The 20,208-nt window shown below is 44.5% G+C and overlaps 1 protein-coding gene and 1 long non-coding RNA gene across 12 annotated transcripts in view; one reads left to right on the top strand and one right to left on the bottom strand.

Annotated features, from left to right (window-relative positions):
• Window positions 1-516: 516 nt before the first annotated feature.
• ARHGEF33 (Rho guanine nucleotide exchange factor 33) overlaps window positions 517-20,208 on the bottom strand; it is a 62,205-nt gene continuing 42,513 nt past the window's right edge. For 4 of the 11 annotated variants that reach the window (XM_084901492.1, XM_084901496.1, XM_084901488.1 and 1 more), the window contains 9 exons: window positions 19,057-19,189; window positions 17,272-17,355; window positions 14,897-14,980; window positions 13,142-13,290; window positions 12,270-12,434; window positions 9,827-10,646; window positions 7,687-7,826; window positions 2,692-2,766; window positions 820-943 (listed from right to left, as the gene is read on the bottom strand). In XM_084901492.1, coding sequence (XP_084757618.1) covers window positions 2,715-2,766; window positions 7,687-7,826; window positions 9,827-10,646; window positions 12,270-12,434; window positions 13,142-13,290; window positions 14,897-14,980; window positions 17,272-17,355; window positions 19,057-19,189 — 1,627 coding nt within the window. In that variant the 3' untranslated portion in view covers window positions 820-943; window positions 2,692-2,714. Of the gene's footprint in view, window positions 951-2,538; window positions 2,767-7,686; window positions 7,827-9,817; window positions 10,647-12,269; window positions 12,435-13,141; window positions 13,291-14,896; window positions 14,981-17,271; window positions 17,356-19,056; window positions 19,190-20,208 lie in introns of those variants that run through there. The other 7 variants (XM_084901487.1, XM_084901490.1, XM_084901495.1 and 4 more) reach the window with 5 other exon arrangements.
• The window catches only part of LOC311631427, a 30,701-nt gene continuing 21,132 nt past the window's right edge, over window positions 10,640-20,208 (top strand). The window contains exons 1-2 of the long non-coding RNA XR_014796576.1: window positions 10,640-10,867; window positions 19,078-19,225. This is a non-coding gene — a long non-coding RNA (uncharacterized lncRNA). The remainder of the gene's footprint in view (window positions 10,868-19,077; window positions 19,226-20,208) is intronic.

Below are 20,208 nucleotides of genomic sequence, written 5' to 3'. Positions count from 1 at the left end.
AGGGTGAAGGAAGATTTTAAGAGGATATGGCTAAATCAGTGCTCCCCCCTCCCCCAACATTCCAACTGGTCATGAGGGTGTGTGTAGCACTCAAGATCACTAGGGGATCTCTGAGTCCTCAATAAAACAGACTCTGGACTGTTCCCATCTGCAGCAACACACACACACACACACACACACACACACACACACACGTTTCTTTAGCCTCCAACTTTCTAAAGAAATCCTTGTTTCCTCTACCGATTTTCATAACCATAGAACACCAGTAATACTACTCATAAGGTTCTCTTCCTGTGTGGAGATCAATGTGTCTTTTGTATCATGGTATAAAATCTCCACAACCAAAGAATGGCAACATGTAAAATAAATTCTGTTAATTGATTCCTTTCCCTTAAGGAATGTGGAGTCTAAGAACACTGGGATGAATTATAAGCCAAATGTCTAGGAAGCATAAAATGCATATCCATGTTAAATGTGAACAAGCTAATGTCATACTAGGACAATGACTTCAAGGTGGAAGTTTTGATCTTACAAACGTTTATTTTCCTCCACATTTATTGTGGTTTTTTTTGTAATACTGTGAAAAGTCTTCATTTCCCTTTCCCCAAGTGTTGAGGTTCAAAAAGCCAGTTCTCAACCATAGACTAATCTTCATCTCTTCAATGTCTTGTTTGTATGTTGATTTAGTTTCATATGTAAGTATATTAGTTTTCCTCAGGGATTTATACACCAATATATATTTTTTTCCTACACAAATATATACAAGCTTTTGATCCTCATCTTACCACTTGACAATACAACTTTAAGTATGTTTTACACAGCTGTTCCTTGGTCAAGGTCATTTGCAAGAGCAAGTCGGTTTCTGAAGAAATCTTGTTTGGTGGGTGAAGGATCCATTGAGGGATTCTCATTAGTTTTTTCCCTGTATTCTGATCCACTGGACCTAAAATCTCAGCACACAGATAAAGTACAGGTTGATTTGGTTTTAATTGTTCTCAAATATTTTATCTATCCAAATTGTTTTGCATTTGTAAAACAGTTACCTCCTAGACCTGGAATAATATTTACTTCCCCTGAATTTCATGACTCGGGACAGGTGTAACTAAGATTTACAGGGAAGATAAAGAGAATATCTTTCTAATGCTTTATGGGGACAATTGTAACAAATGTGTATGTCAGTGTTAGATATTGTGTAATAACACTGTAAAAGGGGAACAAAGCTCAGAAAATTCAAGAAATCCTTTTTTTTTTTTTTATATATATTCAACCAAGTAACTACTCCACAAACAAGTAAGGCCCTTAAATTAAAATGGATGGAATTCATTGTTCTCAACCAAGGTTATCAAGGGTCTTTACTGAACTTGGGCATTACATTACAAACTCTTGCTTTTACTGGTTTTCATTTTTGAATGAGAGATTTATTGAAACCAACCACACACATATGCTACATTTGGTAGGATGCAGAAATTGGTACAGTAATCAGATTGAGGAGATTCTGTAATCTCAACCACCACGAAGGAGACCAAACCCAATCAATAGTCAACAACTCAGATCAGTCCAATTGAATCCCCAGTCCAGGGTGCATTCTTCCTTTATCTTGGTTAAGCCAGTTGGGTAATCCATTCCAGCTCTGTACCTTCTCCAGTTTGTTCTCAGAAGTCCCTGGAGGGAGGAGGCTTTCTGGAAATACCTCTGATAAGCTAGGCTGGGGCCCTTCGGCTAGCTTAAACTCTGAGCTAGAATAGGTAAAACTATCCCAGCAACTAGAAACCAGTATCTTAAAGACCTCATGTAGGATGTATGAAAGTGACGTTAGACATGAAGTTCTTTGTCCAAAGCTCCTACACAACTAAACAAGTTCTCCGTACGTGGAGGCAGAGTCAGGCATGCTTCCACCACCCACAGAGAAGAATGAGTCCTTTCCCTGCCATTGGCGTGCTCGGAATCCTCACTGTTATTAGGTAAGTTAATTATGACTATTACTTACTGAAATTACTGGGCAGAATTCAAACACCCTTTTTACTTTATTGAAGGAAGGAAGTTAGATCCGCACACAGAGTAAAATCCAAATGTCTGGAAACCTGATGACTGACTGCATAGTTTTACTTTCCACCCTGATAGTTGGTATCACAGATGAGGCCACCGCTGCCCAGCATGCTTTCTACCCCTGGTCTTTCCAGTACATCCCAACGCGTAGAAGAAAAACTGGTCTATCTCTCAACCCAAGTGCATCTGGGCAGTCATCAGATACGATGACATCTGGGTGGGGTGCGAGTCCTCCTCCTTTCCAGGAGCCCCCTTGCAATTCTCCCTTGCAACAGCCTCCACAAGCCCACCCTGACAGAACTCTTGGCCTTCTCTCTCCTCTCAGAACTCCCACCTGCCTCCAATTCGAGTTGTTAGGAAGATACTGACCATTTCATTCTTTTCCCCATGTCGTCTGTTACCCAGAAGACTAGGGAATGCCTATAAGTTTTAGGGGTGGAAAGTAGGAAGCAAGATTTGAATCTGGCTGGTGTTTTGTTTTGTTTTTTCCCCCCCTGAATTGTTCTCCTACGTGGCAGCTTCTCATCGGAAAGTCATTAGTCAAAGCTTGCAGTCTCTACCTCACATTTCCCCTTGACTACATCTGATCTCTCCGAAACCCAACATGTCATATTTGGTTCCAACATGCAACTATTGAGTGTTTACCTGGAAATGGGAAAGCTTTGATGTCACCACCAGCCCCAAGGACCACAGAAATCTTCACCAGATGCGTTCCCATTTCTGAAACAAATGCCAAAATCGCCCTGTCTAGTTTTCAAAGTCCACAAACTCAGCTTAGTTCTTTTTTTTTTCTTTTTCTTTTTTAACTGCTCTTCTCATAAACCACCTCTGTGTGTCTCCAGATATGTGAATGTTTCTGTGCTTCTTGACATTAACTATTAATTAACTAATGGATAACTTGCTAATCCTTTTAAAAATCTAGTTTCCACTGTAGCCATGACTAAAAGCTCATTTTTTTCCCCGTCCTTTTAAAGGCAATTTTAACAGACCTCTATGCTGCGTGCATGGTCGGTAGCTCCTTCGACAACTGTCCCCTTCCCAAGGTGTGGCTGTTAGGCTCTGCAGTAATATTGACCTAAACTGCTTGGAAATCACCTACAGACTGAGGAGAAAGGGTCCGAGTATTGGCTTTTACTCCCTTTCTCTGTAAGCGAGAAATGGCTGTTGAGCTCCTGGAGCCACGGCAGATTTGAGCAGGCACTGAAGACGTAGGCAGGCAAACACTTGCTGGGAAAGGAAGGGTTCAGCGCTGCCAGTACATTCCGACACCTAACCATCCAAGTTAAACTTGCTGCAGATAAACCCTGACAGTTTGGGGCTGAGGAAGGGGAGAGGGAGTGGAATCTGGTGCACAGAACCCTCTGACCTAAGAAGGGCTGGTTTTCTGATGGGAAAGACTGTCCACTTCGAGAGCTTCCGGAGCCACATCCCTGGAGAAGGAAGGGGCGTGTCTCCCAGTAATCAACAAGGTGACTGACCAATGGGCTTTTGCTTGTTACATGTTTGCTGAGTGCTTACTGTCTTTAAACCTTGCAGCTAGGTTACCCTTACATTTGGGCTGTAAGCTCTTAATGCACTACTACAACTACCTTTTACTTCTTTCGTGCTAAACAGAACCTAGTGCACTAAAGATCCTTAACTTAGGGGCTGATTTCAAATGACATTGTATGAGAAACACAATAAGGTGTGAGTAATCTACAATGTCATCCCTTCAACTATCTCCTTCAGTGTTAACGTTATATTGGGAAATAAAATGGGAAATGAGAAAGAACCCCAAACTAAGTATAAATGTGGAAGGGACTTGAGATAGGCTTTAGGAGGTAAAGGAGAAGGTGAGGGTAAAATTATCAATTGATTCTTTAGTAGTTCTGTATTCTATTACATTGTCTGTCCCACAGCCAAGGCTGGGGGTATGCATGAACAGCTGATAAGACACCAAAAGAAGAGGATGCACTGATACTCAATTAGATGGGGGACCTGCAGAACTACTCTCTCTGTGTGTGATTCAGAGACTAGAAATATGTTGATGTGATTGGTGGAGGGAGGGTAATGACTGGGAAGGAGCTACTCTGAGGTAAGTTATAATGTGCTAAAGAAGAATAGAATGGAAGAAGAAGTAGAATTAATTATTTGGAAGTCGTATTGTTTATCTTCCACTGCTCCCAGATTTGAGGATAAAAAGGGAAAGCATCTTCATTCCTTAAACTGTCTTACATAATCCTCCTTCCCTATGTCACACCCCAAACCAAGAATTCTTATTAACCCGAGTGCAAGATTAATATACAAATATGAAGTAACATTTGCCTGAGCTACACTCAAGTCTTTGACAACCTCCATATAGATCCTTCTAGAATGGGATAGTTTGCCTCCCATCCTCTCAAAGGAGGGGGAGAAGAATTCATTCCAGCATCAGCCTATCACATGAGGTCTGCTCCTGGCTTCTAAGACTCCTCACTTAAAACTTTGAAGTCACTTAACCTGTTCAAACGTTAAGATATGTGGTCTTTCTTCTGGTTAATCCTGGCCAGCTTTCAGAGACATAGGACCTGGTGTCTTATCTACCCAGGACAGATGTGTCTGAGATAGAAACCAGAGGATCGTTCTTTTCCCCAAGTGCCTTGGGTATTTTTCAGGATTTTTTTTTTTTTTTTTTTAAGATGTCAACTTGACTCTCCCTTTTGAATCCTTGTGGGTATGAGCATCCGGCCCTCCCAGCCTCAGAGGGAAGAGAACCCTTTCCCAGGTTTTCTGTGGCATCTGGCTCCATGCCTAGCTTCATCCCGAAGCAGCATTCTGGGTGTGTGGGGCCACCAGCCAAACAAGCCCCTATGGATACAAAAAGGGTGTCAGTGTAGACAGGAATGAGCCTCCGGAGGGCTGTAGGGTAGGCAGGCAGTGAGCCCCAGATGTGACACAGGCGGCTTTCCTGGCACTGATCCCTTCTGGGCCGCTGAGGCCAGGCTCTGGCACGGGTCCAGTCCCCGGGGTAAACCACTTCCTAGTCACGGGGCTTGCTGCCAAAATGATCTCCCAACAACATGGGAGGAGAACGGCCTGAGACTCTTTCCGGTTCCTCCATCTGCCTGTCCACAGGCCTAACTTCAGAGACCTCCGTAACAGCTTCCACAAAAGCTTTTCTGCAGAGCACCTGTGACTATGTCTTTCATGATTCCTGCACAAGTGTCTCACAAAGCACATGCATACAAGAAGGAATGCCTAACGGATGAGAGAAGAAGGGCGTGTTCTCACCTAAGAGCACCTGGCCTTTCCATGCTACACTGGGGCTTCCTTGTTACTCCTCTTTACCTTAGCATAAGGAAGCAAACTTCCCATGGTTTTTGGAGGGAAATACTCAGGAAAAGTCACTCAAGCTGTTTCTTGATCCCAGGCCAAACCCCCAAAGTGCTCATTGTGGTATCCTGGACATGAGGCGAGACGCAAGCATCCACTGGCGGTGCTCACAGTCCTGCACCAGATGTAAAAAGCCAGGAAAGCCTGCCAGAGGAAGCAGCCTCCTGTGTGGCTATTCATATAACGCTTCAAAATTCAAATACAAAGCATGGTGGCAGCAATATGATCGATGCAGGAGGGACTAATATAAGAGAAAAGATAAGAGGAGTAAGGGAATCCATCTGGCTCTCTAAGAAGGATCCCTAAAAGTTGCAAGATAACTGGAAGCAATTAACCAACATGAACTTGAAGAGTCCACACAGCAAGTCCTCAGCGCTGTATTGAGGGCTGTCAAGGGGCTATAGAAAGATAAAATCAGGTCTTCCACACAGTGAGTCTTTAACATTACGGGTCACATTAATTGTGTCAGATGTTAAAAAGATGTGACTATGCAGACTGACAAAGTCAAACCACATATAGTCAAACTACAGCACTCGGCATGACTCAGGTGGCCATCCTGGACAATCTCTCCCCGGGGTGGGAATCCATGTCATAACGTCCCTGACCAGGGCCATCTGCCTCCCACAAGAGAGAACCCACTCCCTCACCAGGCTGCCAGCCCCAGTTCTAGGCAGTTGCAGTTTTAGAAAGTTCTTCCTCTCACACATCGCTCCTCGTTCTACCCCCCTGGACACAGACAGGACAAATCCATTCCCTCTGCCTCAGCATTTTCTTCCATCTCTCCACAACATGGCAGTTTATAAAGAAACCAGTGGTGGATCCAGGGCTCATTGCTTTCCAACAGACAGTACCCAGTCATTTATACATGGCAGCGGGCACAAAGTGGCTGTGTATTTTGGGAATACTGTGGTTCAAAGGACAGAGGTTCAAGCAGTGCCCTTAGGAATTTGGAGTCCTTAGAAGGACTGAGGAACCTAAGTCCCAAGGCCAGGCAGGGGAATTGTCTGCCTCGGGCTTTCACCGCCCTTGCCATTCTTGACACAAGTAGGCGTTAAGTCTGTGATCTTCAAGGGAAATACAATTCTTAACTCCTCACCCTAGGATCCAGCAAAAGTCGTGCATGTGTGCAAGGGGCGACCTCAGCGAAACCGAAAGGGGACTCTGCAGAGTAGGGCTGTTTCTGATTGAGTCGTGTTTCTGTCTCTGCCTATTTCCCCTTCTTCCCGTAACAACAGGTAAGGACCAGCAGAGACCCACTGATCTCAGTACCACCCTCCCCAAAAGAGAAGAATTAGACAAACTACCAAAAAAAAAAAAAAAAAAGTCCTCACTCCAGGCCTGCTCCCAGTTCTTTCATCAAGATAATTCATTATTTAAATCAGCCAAGAACCTCTACCTTTAAGAATGTGACTTTCCTGTGCTTCCTCGTTTATTAGAAACTCTCCAGAGGCAGCAATAATGCCGTGAACTTTTCCGTCCACTAAAATAGGAAGACTTGCTGTTTCAAACTGACTGCAAGAACCTCCTCCACCAGGAAAAACTAAGCAGCAGGGAGAAAATCTCTCTAAGGAAGAGTGAAGGAGGCCCGAGGACCAGTGGAAATAGAGACTACAGTTTCTCCGGTGTGCAACGGCTGGCCTGGACATAGTATGCTCCTTACATTTCAGGCTGGGATTAGACCACTGTTTCCCAGTAGGTAAGACAGTAAGATGGTAAGTGCTGGCCTACAAGAAGGACCAGAGAAAGAAAATGGCTTGTTTTTGGTTCCTAAGGAGTGGGAAAACTCCATTACAGTGATCTTTTTTTTTTAACTAAGGCCCAAGCCAAATCTATTCCATCGTTTCAGATCGGGAAGACACTGTAAGTCCCCATAAACAGTACTATAGCGCCCTCCAGGTGGAGGTGCTGAGATGCCTTAGGAAACTTTCCATTGCAACCAACTCCCATAATGAATCCCCCTCCTCCCAGTCTAAAAGGAATTTCATTGTCACCAGCTCATTTCCCAGGGGACCTCCTCTGCTCACTCCGCCCAGGACACAAGACTTTGGGCACAAGGAAGTAGGGCTAAAAGATAGAAGAGGCAGAGGACAGAGCTGAGTGTGCTTTTACTCTAGCAGATTGCAACGAGAAACATCTCCACCTGCGTGAACTGTGGCTACTGGGAGCAGGCACTGAGCTTGAAGCCGTTGTGTGAAACCAGGCTACTCCATACTTATTACTTTTAAAAACCTCAAGACTTAGCCCAGAGGGAAATGCGTTACAATGCTGTCTTGTCTAAGGGCTACTCACTTCTTTTTAAAGAGCTTGCGGAAGGAGCTGCGAAAGCCCCCTTTCTGGTCTTGCCTGGGGTTTTGATCGCTGAAAGATGTTTGTTCACTTTCTCTTTCATCCTTTGGACAGAATCTGGTGGCGTCTTCTAAATGCATCTCCTGAAAACAGAAAAGAGGGATTTTTTTTTCCAGTCTGTTCCATAGTTAACATCTAGCCTGACTGTGGGACATTTTTTTTTTTTTTTTAAGCTCGGTCACTTTCCTCTTCCACCCCCAAAGGCTAATGGTGGCTACCCTATTCCAACTTCAGCACACCTAAGCTAATCAAGAGATTAGTAGTTGAAAAGAGAATGTTTTCTGCTGGGTGTACAAGTATTTTTTATGTATTAAGGCAAAGAGTCTAGAATCTATATCATAATTCTATATGATATATTATAACAAAAATTAAACACCGGGAAATAAAGGAAATTGGCAAATGTTGAAAGAGTATAGAGATTAACTTCTTCTGGCCCAAATACTACCTTACTGGGAAACCAGATGTAGGACCCTCACAGCTCTGGGTAGGTTTCTCCTTCTACAAAATAAGAAAGCTATTTGATTGTAATACTAATTTTAAACTAATTTTCCTAACTCTTCATTCTAGACATAAAAGAGGGAGTTTTTAAGAGGTCACATCTGTTTAAAAGTAAATATCAATTACCGTATTTTCCGGCGTATAAGACGACCCCCTAATTTTACAGTTAAAACATAGGTTTAGGCCTGTATTCGCTGTATAAGACTACCCCCCACTTCCGAGGCAACATCAGTTCTTTTTTTTAATAGACCGCCTCTCTGACTCTGGCCAGTCTGAGCAGGCTTTTTACTAGAACTCAGTGTACATGTTCTGTACCCGAAGTTACACTGTGTTCTGTTCTGTACCCGAAGTTACACTGTGTTCTGTTCTGTACCCGAAGTTACACTGTGTTGTCTCTGTCCTACTGGAGCCTGCAAAGTCACGTGACACCTGTTTCCCCGTCAAAAAGGAAAGCAACAGGAAATCGACTGGTCTTTGCCAGGAACTTCGCAGGGAGTCCGCCGTGAGGCAGGCAGCTCGTGTCTTCCCGAGCCACACACAGAAGCTGGCACGGGTCTGGGAGGAGAGTGAGGTGGCAGTGTTGGATACTGTGAGCCTTTAAACAAAGAGGCGTGTGTGCCTAACCGGCAAAGGAGGAAACAGACAGGCAGGCAAGGATATGCCTGCAGTGCTTGGAAAGGGAAGCACCCTGAGGTGCTTGTGCAGGAAGGCAGAGGCGGCCCCTCACTTTTTCAGTGGGGATGGGGGTGACGGTGTAAGCAGGTGTAAGAAGACTCTATGTCCCATCCAGAACTGAAATATCATTGCTGACATGTACACATAAGGAACTGTTTGACATTGAAATTGTTGGGTCTCAAAAGAACGGTTGGCCCAGAATGAAACTCACTACAGAAACTCACTCATTTGCCTTTTCCCCATCACCATTATCGCTTGCCTCATGTTCGGTTCTTGTCAGTGTATGTCTAGTAGCACATGACCTCACTCACCTAGGGGAAATGATGGACAACATAGACTGATGAACAAGAACAGACCCGGAGACAAGGAGGCATGGATCAGACTGTCGGACCTCAGAGGGAGTGTAGGGGAGGGTGGGGATAGAGGAGAGAGATCAACCATAGGTGTGCATGCATATGAGCCTAACCAGTGGTCAGGGCCAACAGGGGGGTGGGGGCATGCGTAGGGAGTGGTGGGGGAGGCCAAGGGGGGATGAGGACAAAAATGTGATACCTTAATCAATAAAGAAATTTAAAACAAAATCAAATAGAAGGAGAAGAAGAAGGAGAAGAAGAAGAAGAAGAAGAAGAAGAAGAAGAAGAAAAAGAAGACGACTGTCTTTTAGATCTCTTTGCCGTCATACATATACACGTATGGCATGCCAGTTGGGTCTCGATGCCAAGTGCAAGGACAGAAGCTCACACTCTCCTCTGAGGGGCAACTGAGGTCAGGCGAAGCCTTCACCCCAGCATCCGCCTTCACAGGCCGCTCCCCACCTGGCAAGGCCCCCTCGAGGCTGCAGGCGAGGCCAGGCCGCTCCCTGGACAGGTAGGCCCGGGTGTGGGGGTGGGTTGTACTTTACCCTCCTTACTTCCAAATAGGTCTGCTTTTCGCTCTGGGACCTCTGCTGGGGGAAGTAGGTCCTGGGCGCGCCGCGGGAGGAGGCGGCGGCCGCGGCGGCGGCGGCGGCGGCGGCGGCCGCGCCGTGCGCCTGCGCGGCGGCGCGCTCGGCCTTGAGCGGCGCGCGGCCGCCGCTGCTGCTGCGCGTGGAGTAGAGGCGCGGGGCCACGCCGTCGGCGGGCGGCGTGCGCGGGAACTCCTTGAGCGAGCGGCTCAGCGGCTTGGCCTTGCCGTGCTGCGCCTGCGCGTGCGCCTGCGCCTGCGCCGCCGCCTCCAGCTTGTAGGCGCCGCTGCTGCTCGCCGCCGGCGACGTGGCGCTCTTGGGCAGCGGCTGCAGCGCGTGCTCCGGCCGCTCGGCCTCCATGGCGAAGCTGACGGGCCGCAGGAAGCAGATGTCCAGGCTGGACTCGGAGGAGGCGGGCGAGCAGGTCTCGAAGAGCGCCGGCGAGTGGAAGGGCTCCTCGTCGTAGGGCGGGGCGGCGGCGGGCAGCGCGAAGATCTCGCCGCCGTACTCGAATTCCTCGTAGGCCGACGAGGGCACGAAGCCGCGGGCGTCGTTCCCCAGCGAGGGCTCGGCGGGCGCGGGCTCGAAGTCCATCTCCGGGATGGACTGCAGGGGCCCCGAGAGCGCCTTCGCCTCCTGCTCGGCCGGGCAGAACTGCAGGCTCTCGGGCCGCTCGTGCTTCCTGCCCTCCAGCTCCCAGTCGCCGCCGCCTCCGGGCTTCCCGGGCTGCATGCCGTCCATCAGGCTCTGCTGCTGCTGGCTCTTCTTCATGGGGGGCATCAGATGCCTTTCGAAGGGGAAACAGTACGAAAGAGGTGTGCTTATCTAACCCGGAGTTAGCGTAGGCCTCTGCCCCTCCCGAGCACCTGGGTGTGTTCAAGACCAAGCGCCCCTGAGCCCTGGCCCCTGCGGGGAGGAGAGTGACAAGGCCCTGCTGGTGAGCCAAGGATGGTCATCGCTCCCCACTTGGAAGCTCCGAACCTCCCCACCAGGTGTCAGGGCCCCAAGGTAACTCTTTCCTTTCTTGCCCTAGCTGGTTTTGCTCAGCGTCGGCCTGCAAACCGAGGGGTCCCGGGTTCGATTCTGGTCAAGGGCACTAGAGCGGGTTGTGGGCTTTGTCCCCGGTAGGGAACATGCAAGAGGCAGAAGATCAATGTTCTCTCCCATCATAGATGTTTCTGTCTCTCCCTTCCTCTCTGCAAATCAGAAGATCAATGTTCTCTCCCATCATAGATGTTTCTGTCTCTCCCTTCCTCTCTGCAAATCAGTAAATTATATATATATAAGAATAAAATCCAAAGCAGAAGTTATCTATAGAATTGTCTATACTTGGTAAAGTGGGGTTTTGGAATTTTTAGTTTTGGTTTTCCTTATCCTTCCAGATGTCCTGGTTCCAAAAGTAGCCAAGTTGACTTTATCCTTACTATCTTTCAGAAGTAAAATGAGTTCCATTTTACTTCTGAAAAATGAGTATTCACTTTAAATAGTCTAATCGTTACTTTAAAGATCATCAAGAAGTTTGCAGAATGAGAATTCAGCTTAGTGTGTTAGAAGGTTGTATGCAGAGACCCAGAAAGGCTGTCACATCCATCCTCTGCTCAGAGCAGCTTTCAGAGAAACTGTCATACGTGAGGAAGGGCTTCTGTGGTCACTCTCTGAGAAGCTTCAGGGAGAATTGGGAAAGGATGGACAATATTCTTTCTGGATTACCTCAGACCTATTTTTATATTTATATAGATATAGATAAAATTTTTATTGATTTCAGAGAGGAAGGAAGAGGGGGAGAGAGAGAGAGAAACATCAATGATGAAAGAGAAATATTGATTGGCTGCCTCCTGCATGCCACTTCCTGGGGATCAAGCCTGCAACCCAGGAATGTGTCCTTGACCGGAATCAAACCTGGGACCCTTCAGTCAATAGGCCTATGCTCTATCCACTGAACCAAATAGGGCTCAAAACAATTTCTTATCCTCAGAGCCCAGACTTTTTTTTTTTTTTTTTTTAATTGACCCCTGACTGGGATTCCCTTTCCCTGCACTCTGTGTTTTGGAGACTGTTAAGTGGGTTCCCAGTCTTCTGAGGGGTTGTAAAATGCCTTCCTTCTGGTGTCACTCTACCGTACTATCATTGTTTCAACCCAGAGATCTGTGCTGTAGGTACAGAGGATGGTTACCCCCAATCAAGTTGTTGGAAGTAACCTCAAGCCCCTAGGCCTAACCCTTAGCATTCTTAGTGCCTTCCTCGAGGATACAGATATTGGGCCAACTGCTTGCCTGTCACATACAGGCTTGATGGGGCAAGAGGGAGGGAGGAGTTCTGTTGGTCATACTCCTGGTCCAGGCTGGCCAGCCACCCCACACAGACCACCTAAAGCATTGTCATTAACCTCTCCACAGTGGCAGGTGCTTACGTGATAGCAGGGCCGGAACCTGGAGCAGAAGAGTAGGGTTGCAGCATCTCTTCTGAGTGGATCCCACTGTCACGGACAGCCTCGGGTCCTGCAGTGGGGGAAGCGTCTTGCCCAGCATTGGCACACTGGGAAGCCAGCCCTTTATACAGCTTCGCCATGGACGACCTAACAGAATGGAAGTAATCTCAGGGTGTACAGTGGGGAAACTGGCTCTCTGAACACGCAGGTCATGTCAAGAAAGATAGGGAAACAATGTTTCTCAGAAGAAGCTCAGCTGTAAAGTTCTCTCTCCAGGGCCCTCTACATACTGGATTGCTTACATAATAGGGTACCAGCTGGATATTAGGCAAGAGTAATGATACTGATTGATTGGCTGAATTGAGTAGGAAAGGGGTGGTACAAAGCGGTGTCCTCCATTAGAGGAGCCATAGCTTGAAAGATAGCACCTTTTTCTTGTCCGTAAGTAACCACAGACTCAGTTTTCCTTATTGAGTTGTGATGAGATTGAAGGAAATCCAGGTCATTAGGAAGCTCTGCTATTGGTTGCTTCTATTCTCTCTGAAGCCCTGATTCTCCCTAATCTTCCTGTTCCTTCTTAGCAAGACATCTATTCAACCACCATCCCCTCCCTTTGTTTTATTTTTACCCATAGCACTTATCAGCATCTTATTTATTAGCTGGATGTCCAGGTCTAGAAAGTAAGTTCATTGTGGCAAAGATTTTTGTTTGTATTTTTTTTATTACAGTATATTCTTTATAGAAGAGTACCTGATAAACACAAATAGGTGCTCAATAAATATCTGTTGAATTAATGAAAGAAACCACATGCTGGCCTTTGATCAACCCTCTAGACTGCACCATCAGAACCTTACTTCTTGAGCTTTTTCCGTTTCTGAATAAGCAAATCCTCATTGCATTGAAACAGCAGGGTGTAGTGTGAGATAAATACTCGGAGGCGCTGAACACACACCAGAAGTAGATAATAGTCAGGGTGTTCCTGCTCTGTGAACTTCAGGACGTTCTGGATGAAGGAAAAGAAGCAGCATTGCATAATTAGAATGGAAAGTTGTTTTGTTTCTTCCGTACCTTGCCTTGATGTGCTGTGAGAATTTGGTAGCCATTTACTAAAAACAACAATACGTATGACCAATCTAATCATAAGCTGAAAAGTCAAACGTGCTGTTTTCTTTGTCCATCACACCAACGGAAAACAGTAGTCACTATTGCTCCTGTTTGAGTTGGATGTGTACATAGGATAATGCCATCTGAAAAGTTGGATCTATTAATTGGATCTCTTGAGGTAATAGAGCCGTTTTAACAATTACTGTTGAAGAAGTGATATTGATAAGACTCATAGGAGTCAGACCGATGGTGAGAATGTGAAATGCCAAGGCACTCGGGAAGAGGAGTGGTGTTTGAGATCCAGGCTGGCGTGGTGGTTGCTCCTATTGCATTGCCTTCTGTGCTGTAGTGGAACATTCGTGCAACTTGAAATTGGAAGACTAACATTTATTACTTCCTACTGCCAAACTCTAAGCATGCACATATAATTTCTCATTTAGTTTTTACCATAGCCTCATTAGATAGGTAACATTATCATTTTCATTGAACAAGGGAATCAGCAGAACCTAATCTTCATTAGGTTACACATCTAGTTAGTAGCCGAGCCAGTAACTAAACTCAAGTCAGCCAATAGAACTGGGGCTCTTATTTATCATACTCCTTGCAACACCTGGGTTTTGGCCCGAATTTTTTTCATCTATTAGGTGTGTTAACTGGGCAAGTTAAGTTCTTTAGCTCTCCATTTCCTTATCTAAGAAGTGATAATAATACCTATTTCAAGAGACTGTTGAAAGGATTAAAGAAAATAATTATTGTGAGAAAATGATTTTAAGATCAAAAGCCACATACAGTAGAAGTTCTTTTGTTATTCTGGGCTACTTCTATCTGAGATAAATCCCAAGCATTTCTAAGATGCTTCATTGAATGACTTAAATCAGTCAGCAAATAAACCGGGACAATGGGTGGTAGGAAGAGGGACTGGTAAGGGTGTTGGTGAGCCTCTCTCTCAACTCGACTTCCTTCAAGGTGGACAAGTCCTGTGGGAAACGGGTGTGAAGAAGTCAGTTAATCAGTTTCTTCATACTTCTTCTGTGACATAAGACAGAAGCAATGTATGGTGAACCCTTGGAATCAAGCCAAGAAAAAGTAGGTAGAGTTACGTGGGCAGGTTACATAGACAGTTCTTAGGCACTGGGGGTAGGGTTGGGGACGGGATTAGGGGACATATTTAGATGGCTGTAGAATCAAGGTAGAATGGGTTGAATAAGGACTTAGAGTCTAGCAGGAGCCGCTATAGAAAGATCCTGGATCAGCAGAGGTGGAGATTGCTGGTAAATGCAGATAGAACATCAAAAGCAGGCATCATGAACCAAGCACATTTTGAGATTGAGATTTTTAGCTCATATCACAAGGTAGGGATGGGGAAATCATAACAATCTTAAGGTATTTAAATACTTCTTACAAATATTAATTATTCCTTCCTGACCCCTGACAGTGTTTCTCGAAACCCAAAAACAAGAGTTTAGCCTGAAAATCACTTCGGGAGTTTGCCCAGACATGCCTACCTGCAGATGTATCAGATATTCAGGGATGCGCTGGACTATATGAAAAAACAGTGTATAGATGTCAGATTTAATCTCTTCATCACCCTGAATGAAAGAAAGATAGAACCATTCTTCAATGTCCCTCCAACTCTGGCTGCAAACCCCAGTTCAGTCCCAGCAAAATAGAAAAGGTTGGCTCCCAGAGCATTTTCTTCCTCTAGAGCAGCGTTTCCCAAAGAGCGGTTCGCGTACCCCAGGGGTACGGGAAGAGTTTGTTGGGGGTACGCGTTGCACCGGAGTATGGTAGGGATATGCACTGCACCGTGCTTAGCTGCACCGAATTCTATGTTTTCATGAGTACAAGGGGTACCGTATTTTCTGGCGTATAAGACGACTTTTGAAACAGAAAAAAAAGTCAACCGAAAATCGGGGGTCATCTTATACGTGGAGTATATCCCGAAAAACGTCTCGATATGCCGCTTAACGAATTTTCCAACTCGATCCTGAAAATCGTCTGGATATGCCGCTAAACGAATTTTCCAACTCGATCCTGCACCAATCACTGCAAGGCTGCTCGGACCGCCTCTCTAACTCAGCCAATCCAAGCAGGCTTTTTATGCATGCAAATTATACATATTCTGTACCTGAAGCTACACTGGGTTCTAGTAAAAAGCCTGCTCAGATTGGCCAGAGTTAGAGAAGTGGTCTATTAAAAAAAGAACTGGTGTTGCCTTGGAAGTGGGGAGTAGTCTTATACAGCGAATATAGGCCAAACCTTTGTTTTAACTGTAAAAATTAGGGGGTCGTCTTATACGCCGGAAAATACGGTACTCAGCATTACGAAAATTATAGAAGGGGTACACATATGTCAAAAGTTTGGGAAACACTGCTCTCGAGTGAGAGAAAGCATTGGTCTTATTGGATAGGTCACTTGTTCAAGGACATGCTCTCGGAGACAACTCTTCTCTAGCAGGGAGGGTATCATATACTTGGTTTGAATCCACCCAACTTTCCAAACTATCCCTTCCATTCCACCCCCAGATATTAGCACAGCACTACACAAAAGTGGGCATTTAATAAATTATATTTAAGTACTAGCTGTTTTGGCTCAGAGGATAGAGTGTCGCCTGTGGACTGAAGGGTCCCAGGTTCAATTCCGGTCAAGGGCACGTACCTCAGTTGCATTCTCAATCCCCAGCCCCAGTCAGAGTGTGTATGGGAGGCAACCAATCAATGTGTTTCTCTCTCATCAATGTTTTTCTCTCTGTCTTTCCCTCTTCCTTCCACTCTCTAAACACCAATGGAAAAATATCCTCAGGTGAGGATTAACAAACAAACAAAATTATATTTAACTTGAATGAATTCATTAAGGTTCTCCAACAAGTAATCATTGCAATGGTTTGCTAATAAACACTGGGGATGGATTGGAATCACACGAGAGTGGGTAAAGGGATGTGGTTAGAAACTGGCCAGCTGGTTTGGCAGCAGGAAACATGGTGGACTTTATCCATACTCTTCCCTTCCTTTCCTTTCCCTTTCTCAAATATTTTCTGAGTACTGACATGTGGTAGGCATTCTACTGGGTTGGAAGTAGTGAGGTAATATAGAAAATTAAGACCTCACCTCTTACAAAAATTGATTAACTCTTAACTTTAGGGCTTCTGTTATGGTTTCTTCCTATTAACCTAAAATAACTAGAATTGTTATATACTTATATGTGTGTGTTGAACACCTAATTTAGTATTACTAGCACATTAGCAATTCTTTTTTAAAATATATTTTTATTGATTTCAAAGAGGAAGGGAGAGGGAGAACGAGATAGAAACATCAGTGATGAAAGGGAAACATTGATTAGCTGACTCCTGCACACCCCCTCCTGGGGATTGTGCCCGCAGCCCTGTGCGGAATCGAACCCGGGAACCATTCAGTCTGAAGGCACACACTGTATCCACTGAGCCAAACCAGCTAGGGCTACATTGGAAAGTCTTAAAGCTACATGACTAGAATCACTTTATAATCTTAGAAACTGACAGTTACAGAATGACTTAAGTTTAATATTTAGGTTATATAAGTTCGTATTCATATTGTCTGAGCCTAAATTCAAAACAAAAACCCTCATACAGCATGCGGGCTATAGCTTAGAAAACCTGTTCACTCTGCCTAGCTTCCAGTGGAGTGGAACAGAGGGTCAGTAAGGCAGGGCAAGCACCAAAGCAGTGGTACTGATCCTCGAGTGGGCTATTTAACCCCAGGGAGGAGTGTCAGTGGCGCTGTTCAAGCCATTGCCGACCTGGAGGACAAGCTCGGAGTGCATTTGCTGTATGTCCTGGGAGGATGAGCAGCGTCACAGAGCGCACATGTGAGCGAAGGGCCGTGCACAGGCAGAGCGAACTTACCTCCTTCAGAACCACAACGTGAACCAGAGAGATGCATTCAGGCAGGTCCCTCAGATAGGCAACATAGTAATCCAAGAAATTATTCTTGAAAACAAATACAAAAATGCATGGTAAGAACCTGAAAACAGGAATGATAACTTTTTTATGCATTCATATATGTCAAAAAGAAGCACTTTGCAGAGATTTGGCTTACTTATTCATTTAATATGTTCATTAATATGTTTTTGTTTTCTATTCATCTTTTTTGAAAAAAAAACACACAAAAAAACAAAACCTTTTTGGTTTTAAGGTAGATATCCCTATGGAGTTGGGAACCAAAACTCAGTATTCCTACATTAATGAGTGAAGTGAAATGATAAACCAAGGCAGAGAAGAGGAATTACTTAAAAGTATTTTAAATTGCTTAATGACAAAAATGTGCGTTTTGTTTTAAAGTTACTTTTTAAATTATTTTTATTTTTTATTGTTGACATTATTACAGTCTCCCATTCTGCTCCTCCTTTACCCACCTCCACCCAGCCTGCCCCATACCTGCCTCTGTCCCTAACCACACTGTGTTCATAGGCTATTCATATATGTTCTTTGGCTAATCCCTTCACCTTCTTTCATCCAGTCTCCTAAAATTACTTTTAATTTCAGTCATCTACATCCAAATGAGGAACTTTGTCCAACCCACTTCATAGTGGCTAGACCAGTGGTTCTCAACTTTTTCCCACTAATTGCATGATCACCTATGCAATATACCTCCAGCCAGGAAAACAGTTCTCAGCTTCCAAAATTATATTCCCACAGAAATAACAATTCTCAGCCCAAGAAGGCATACCAAATACAAATGAGTACAAGTGAATGTGGAAAAAAAATCAAATCTATACAACTAGACAATTTGTAAACTTTGTATTATCACAATCCTTGATATATAGAGATTGACTGCAGGCAAAATCTGGCTTGCAGACCAGTTTTAATTATCGCACATAGTGTTTTTAAGAAGAAAATTTCACACAAAATTCTGGATTTTCATCTGCTCTTAAAATATCAGATCTGGCAACTCGAGTCTTTTCCCCCCTGCATAATAATTGGATAAAGGTGACTAGCTATTTCTTGTAGCAAAGCATATGTGCTCCACTTAAACTCACTTCCCAACAGTCCATATTGTATTAAACTCAGCTTACTTCTATTCATTAATATCACTGCCTAATTTTGTAGGCATTTGAGTTTGCAACTTCTTACCTGGATCATATTTAATTTGTAGAACCACATAGAAATTTGAAACTTAAGACCCTCTCCAAGTGAAAACAAAAAACATTCCAGACAAATAGCTGCCCATCACATTTTTTCAAATCTCTAAGGAATGAAATTGTAAGTGCAAGTACATACCTATATACAAACCTTCACATATTTATTTTATATGAATGGACTTATATGTGCATGCATATATTGATACACACATACATATATGTACATACACATGTGTGTTCAATGGCAGCAGTTGTAGTACAGTGGAAAGTGATAAATTGAAAGTGAGGAAATGGGTTCTAGTCACAGTTAGCTGGGTGGTATTAGCAAAGTCTTAAGTTCTCTGAACTTTATTATCTTTAGAATGAACTTTATTATCTTTAGAATAAAATTTGGATGTAGATGACTGTAATAATGTCAACAATAAAACAGATCTTAGCAGTTCCTTTAATTCTGAAATTCACTGATTTTAGATGCTCTATAAAGAGAAGTAGACGAGGGATACACAGATGATATAATTCATATTTATAAAGAATTAAAAAAAGAACTTACCTCATCATTTGTTAATTTCAGGAATAAATCTCCAAGAACTCCTTGGCGTGGCCATTTCAGGACCCTTTCCTGCAGAGCATGAAGCAAATCTAGGTGCTGCTGGACAAGGTACCGTAAAGAGCCAGGGAAGAGGCTTGGAACAGAAGAGAGACAGGATCACACGAACCAGGTGTGGAGAAGAAAAGATCCTATAAGAATATGTGCAGTAGGTCCCATTTTCCCAGTTACTCAAAATATTCTCAGTCACAGGTCTACGTTTAGGATTAAGAAATAAAAGTTTGACCCTAGTCAGTTTGGTTTGATGGATACAGTGTCGACCTGAGGACTGAAGAGTTCCGGGTTTGATTCTGGTCAAGGGCACATGCCAGGGTTGCGGGCTCTGTCTCCAGTGTGGGGCCTGTGGGAGGCAGCTGATCAATGATTCTCTCTCATCATTGATGTTTCTATCTCTTTCTCCCTCTCACTTCCTCTCTAAAAATCAATAAAAATATATTTTCAAAAAAAGAAAAAGAAAAATTTGTCTTTGTCGACCTGACAGCAGATATCCTCAGGATATAAAAAGACCCCCTTCCTGATTGCTCCTATACTGATGTATATTGAATTATATTACAAGGAATTCTTCCACTTCTCTCTGCCACCCCTCCACCTCCTGGGCCACCGGCCTCCACATATGCGAGGCCACCTGATCCAGAAGTGCAATAGGAGAAGCCTCCTGATCTGAGCTCTTAGGCTAGTGCCGTGGACTTGGAAGATCTAAGTAATCCCTGTCCAGAACAGAGAGATTCGGAGGGTGGCCCAGAGACAGCTGGACTGGGAGAAGACCATAAAGCTGATGGAAGAAAGCACAGCTGATTGAACTGAAAGAATGTAACGCTGCACCAGCAAGAGAGCTGGATATGAGTTTCTCCCCGCCCCGAGAGGCTACCAATGACTTTGGGGAATGTTGCTGGTGTGACACTGAAAGGTATTCGGGCCTGGCGATGAGATCTGACTCTGGGATGGGTATCTATATAGATTATGTAATCTATCCTGTATTGGATTATCTTTTTCTTTTTCTCCTCTCCTGGTGCCTCGCTCAGACTTTCTTCTGCTCTGTCTCATCTCAGTCTCTCCTCCTCTCTTTATCCCTCCCTCTCTGCTACGCTCCTCTTC

This window comes from Pipistrellus hanaki, assembly GCF_964339955.1.
Source record: "Pipistrellus hanaki genome assembly, chromosome: 12".
NCBI classification, from domain to species: domain Eukaryota; kingdom Metazoa; phylum Chordata; class Mammalia; order Chiroptera; family Vespertilionidae; genus Pipistrellus; species Pipistrellus hanaki.
This window is presented reverse-complemented; position numbering and strand designations above follow the sequence as displayed.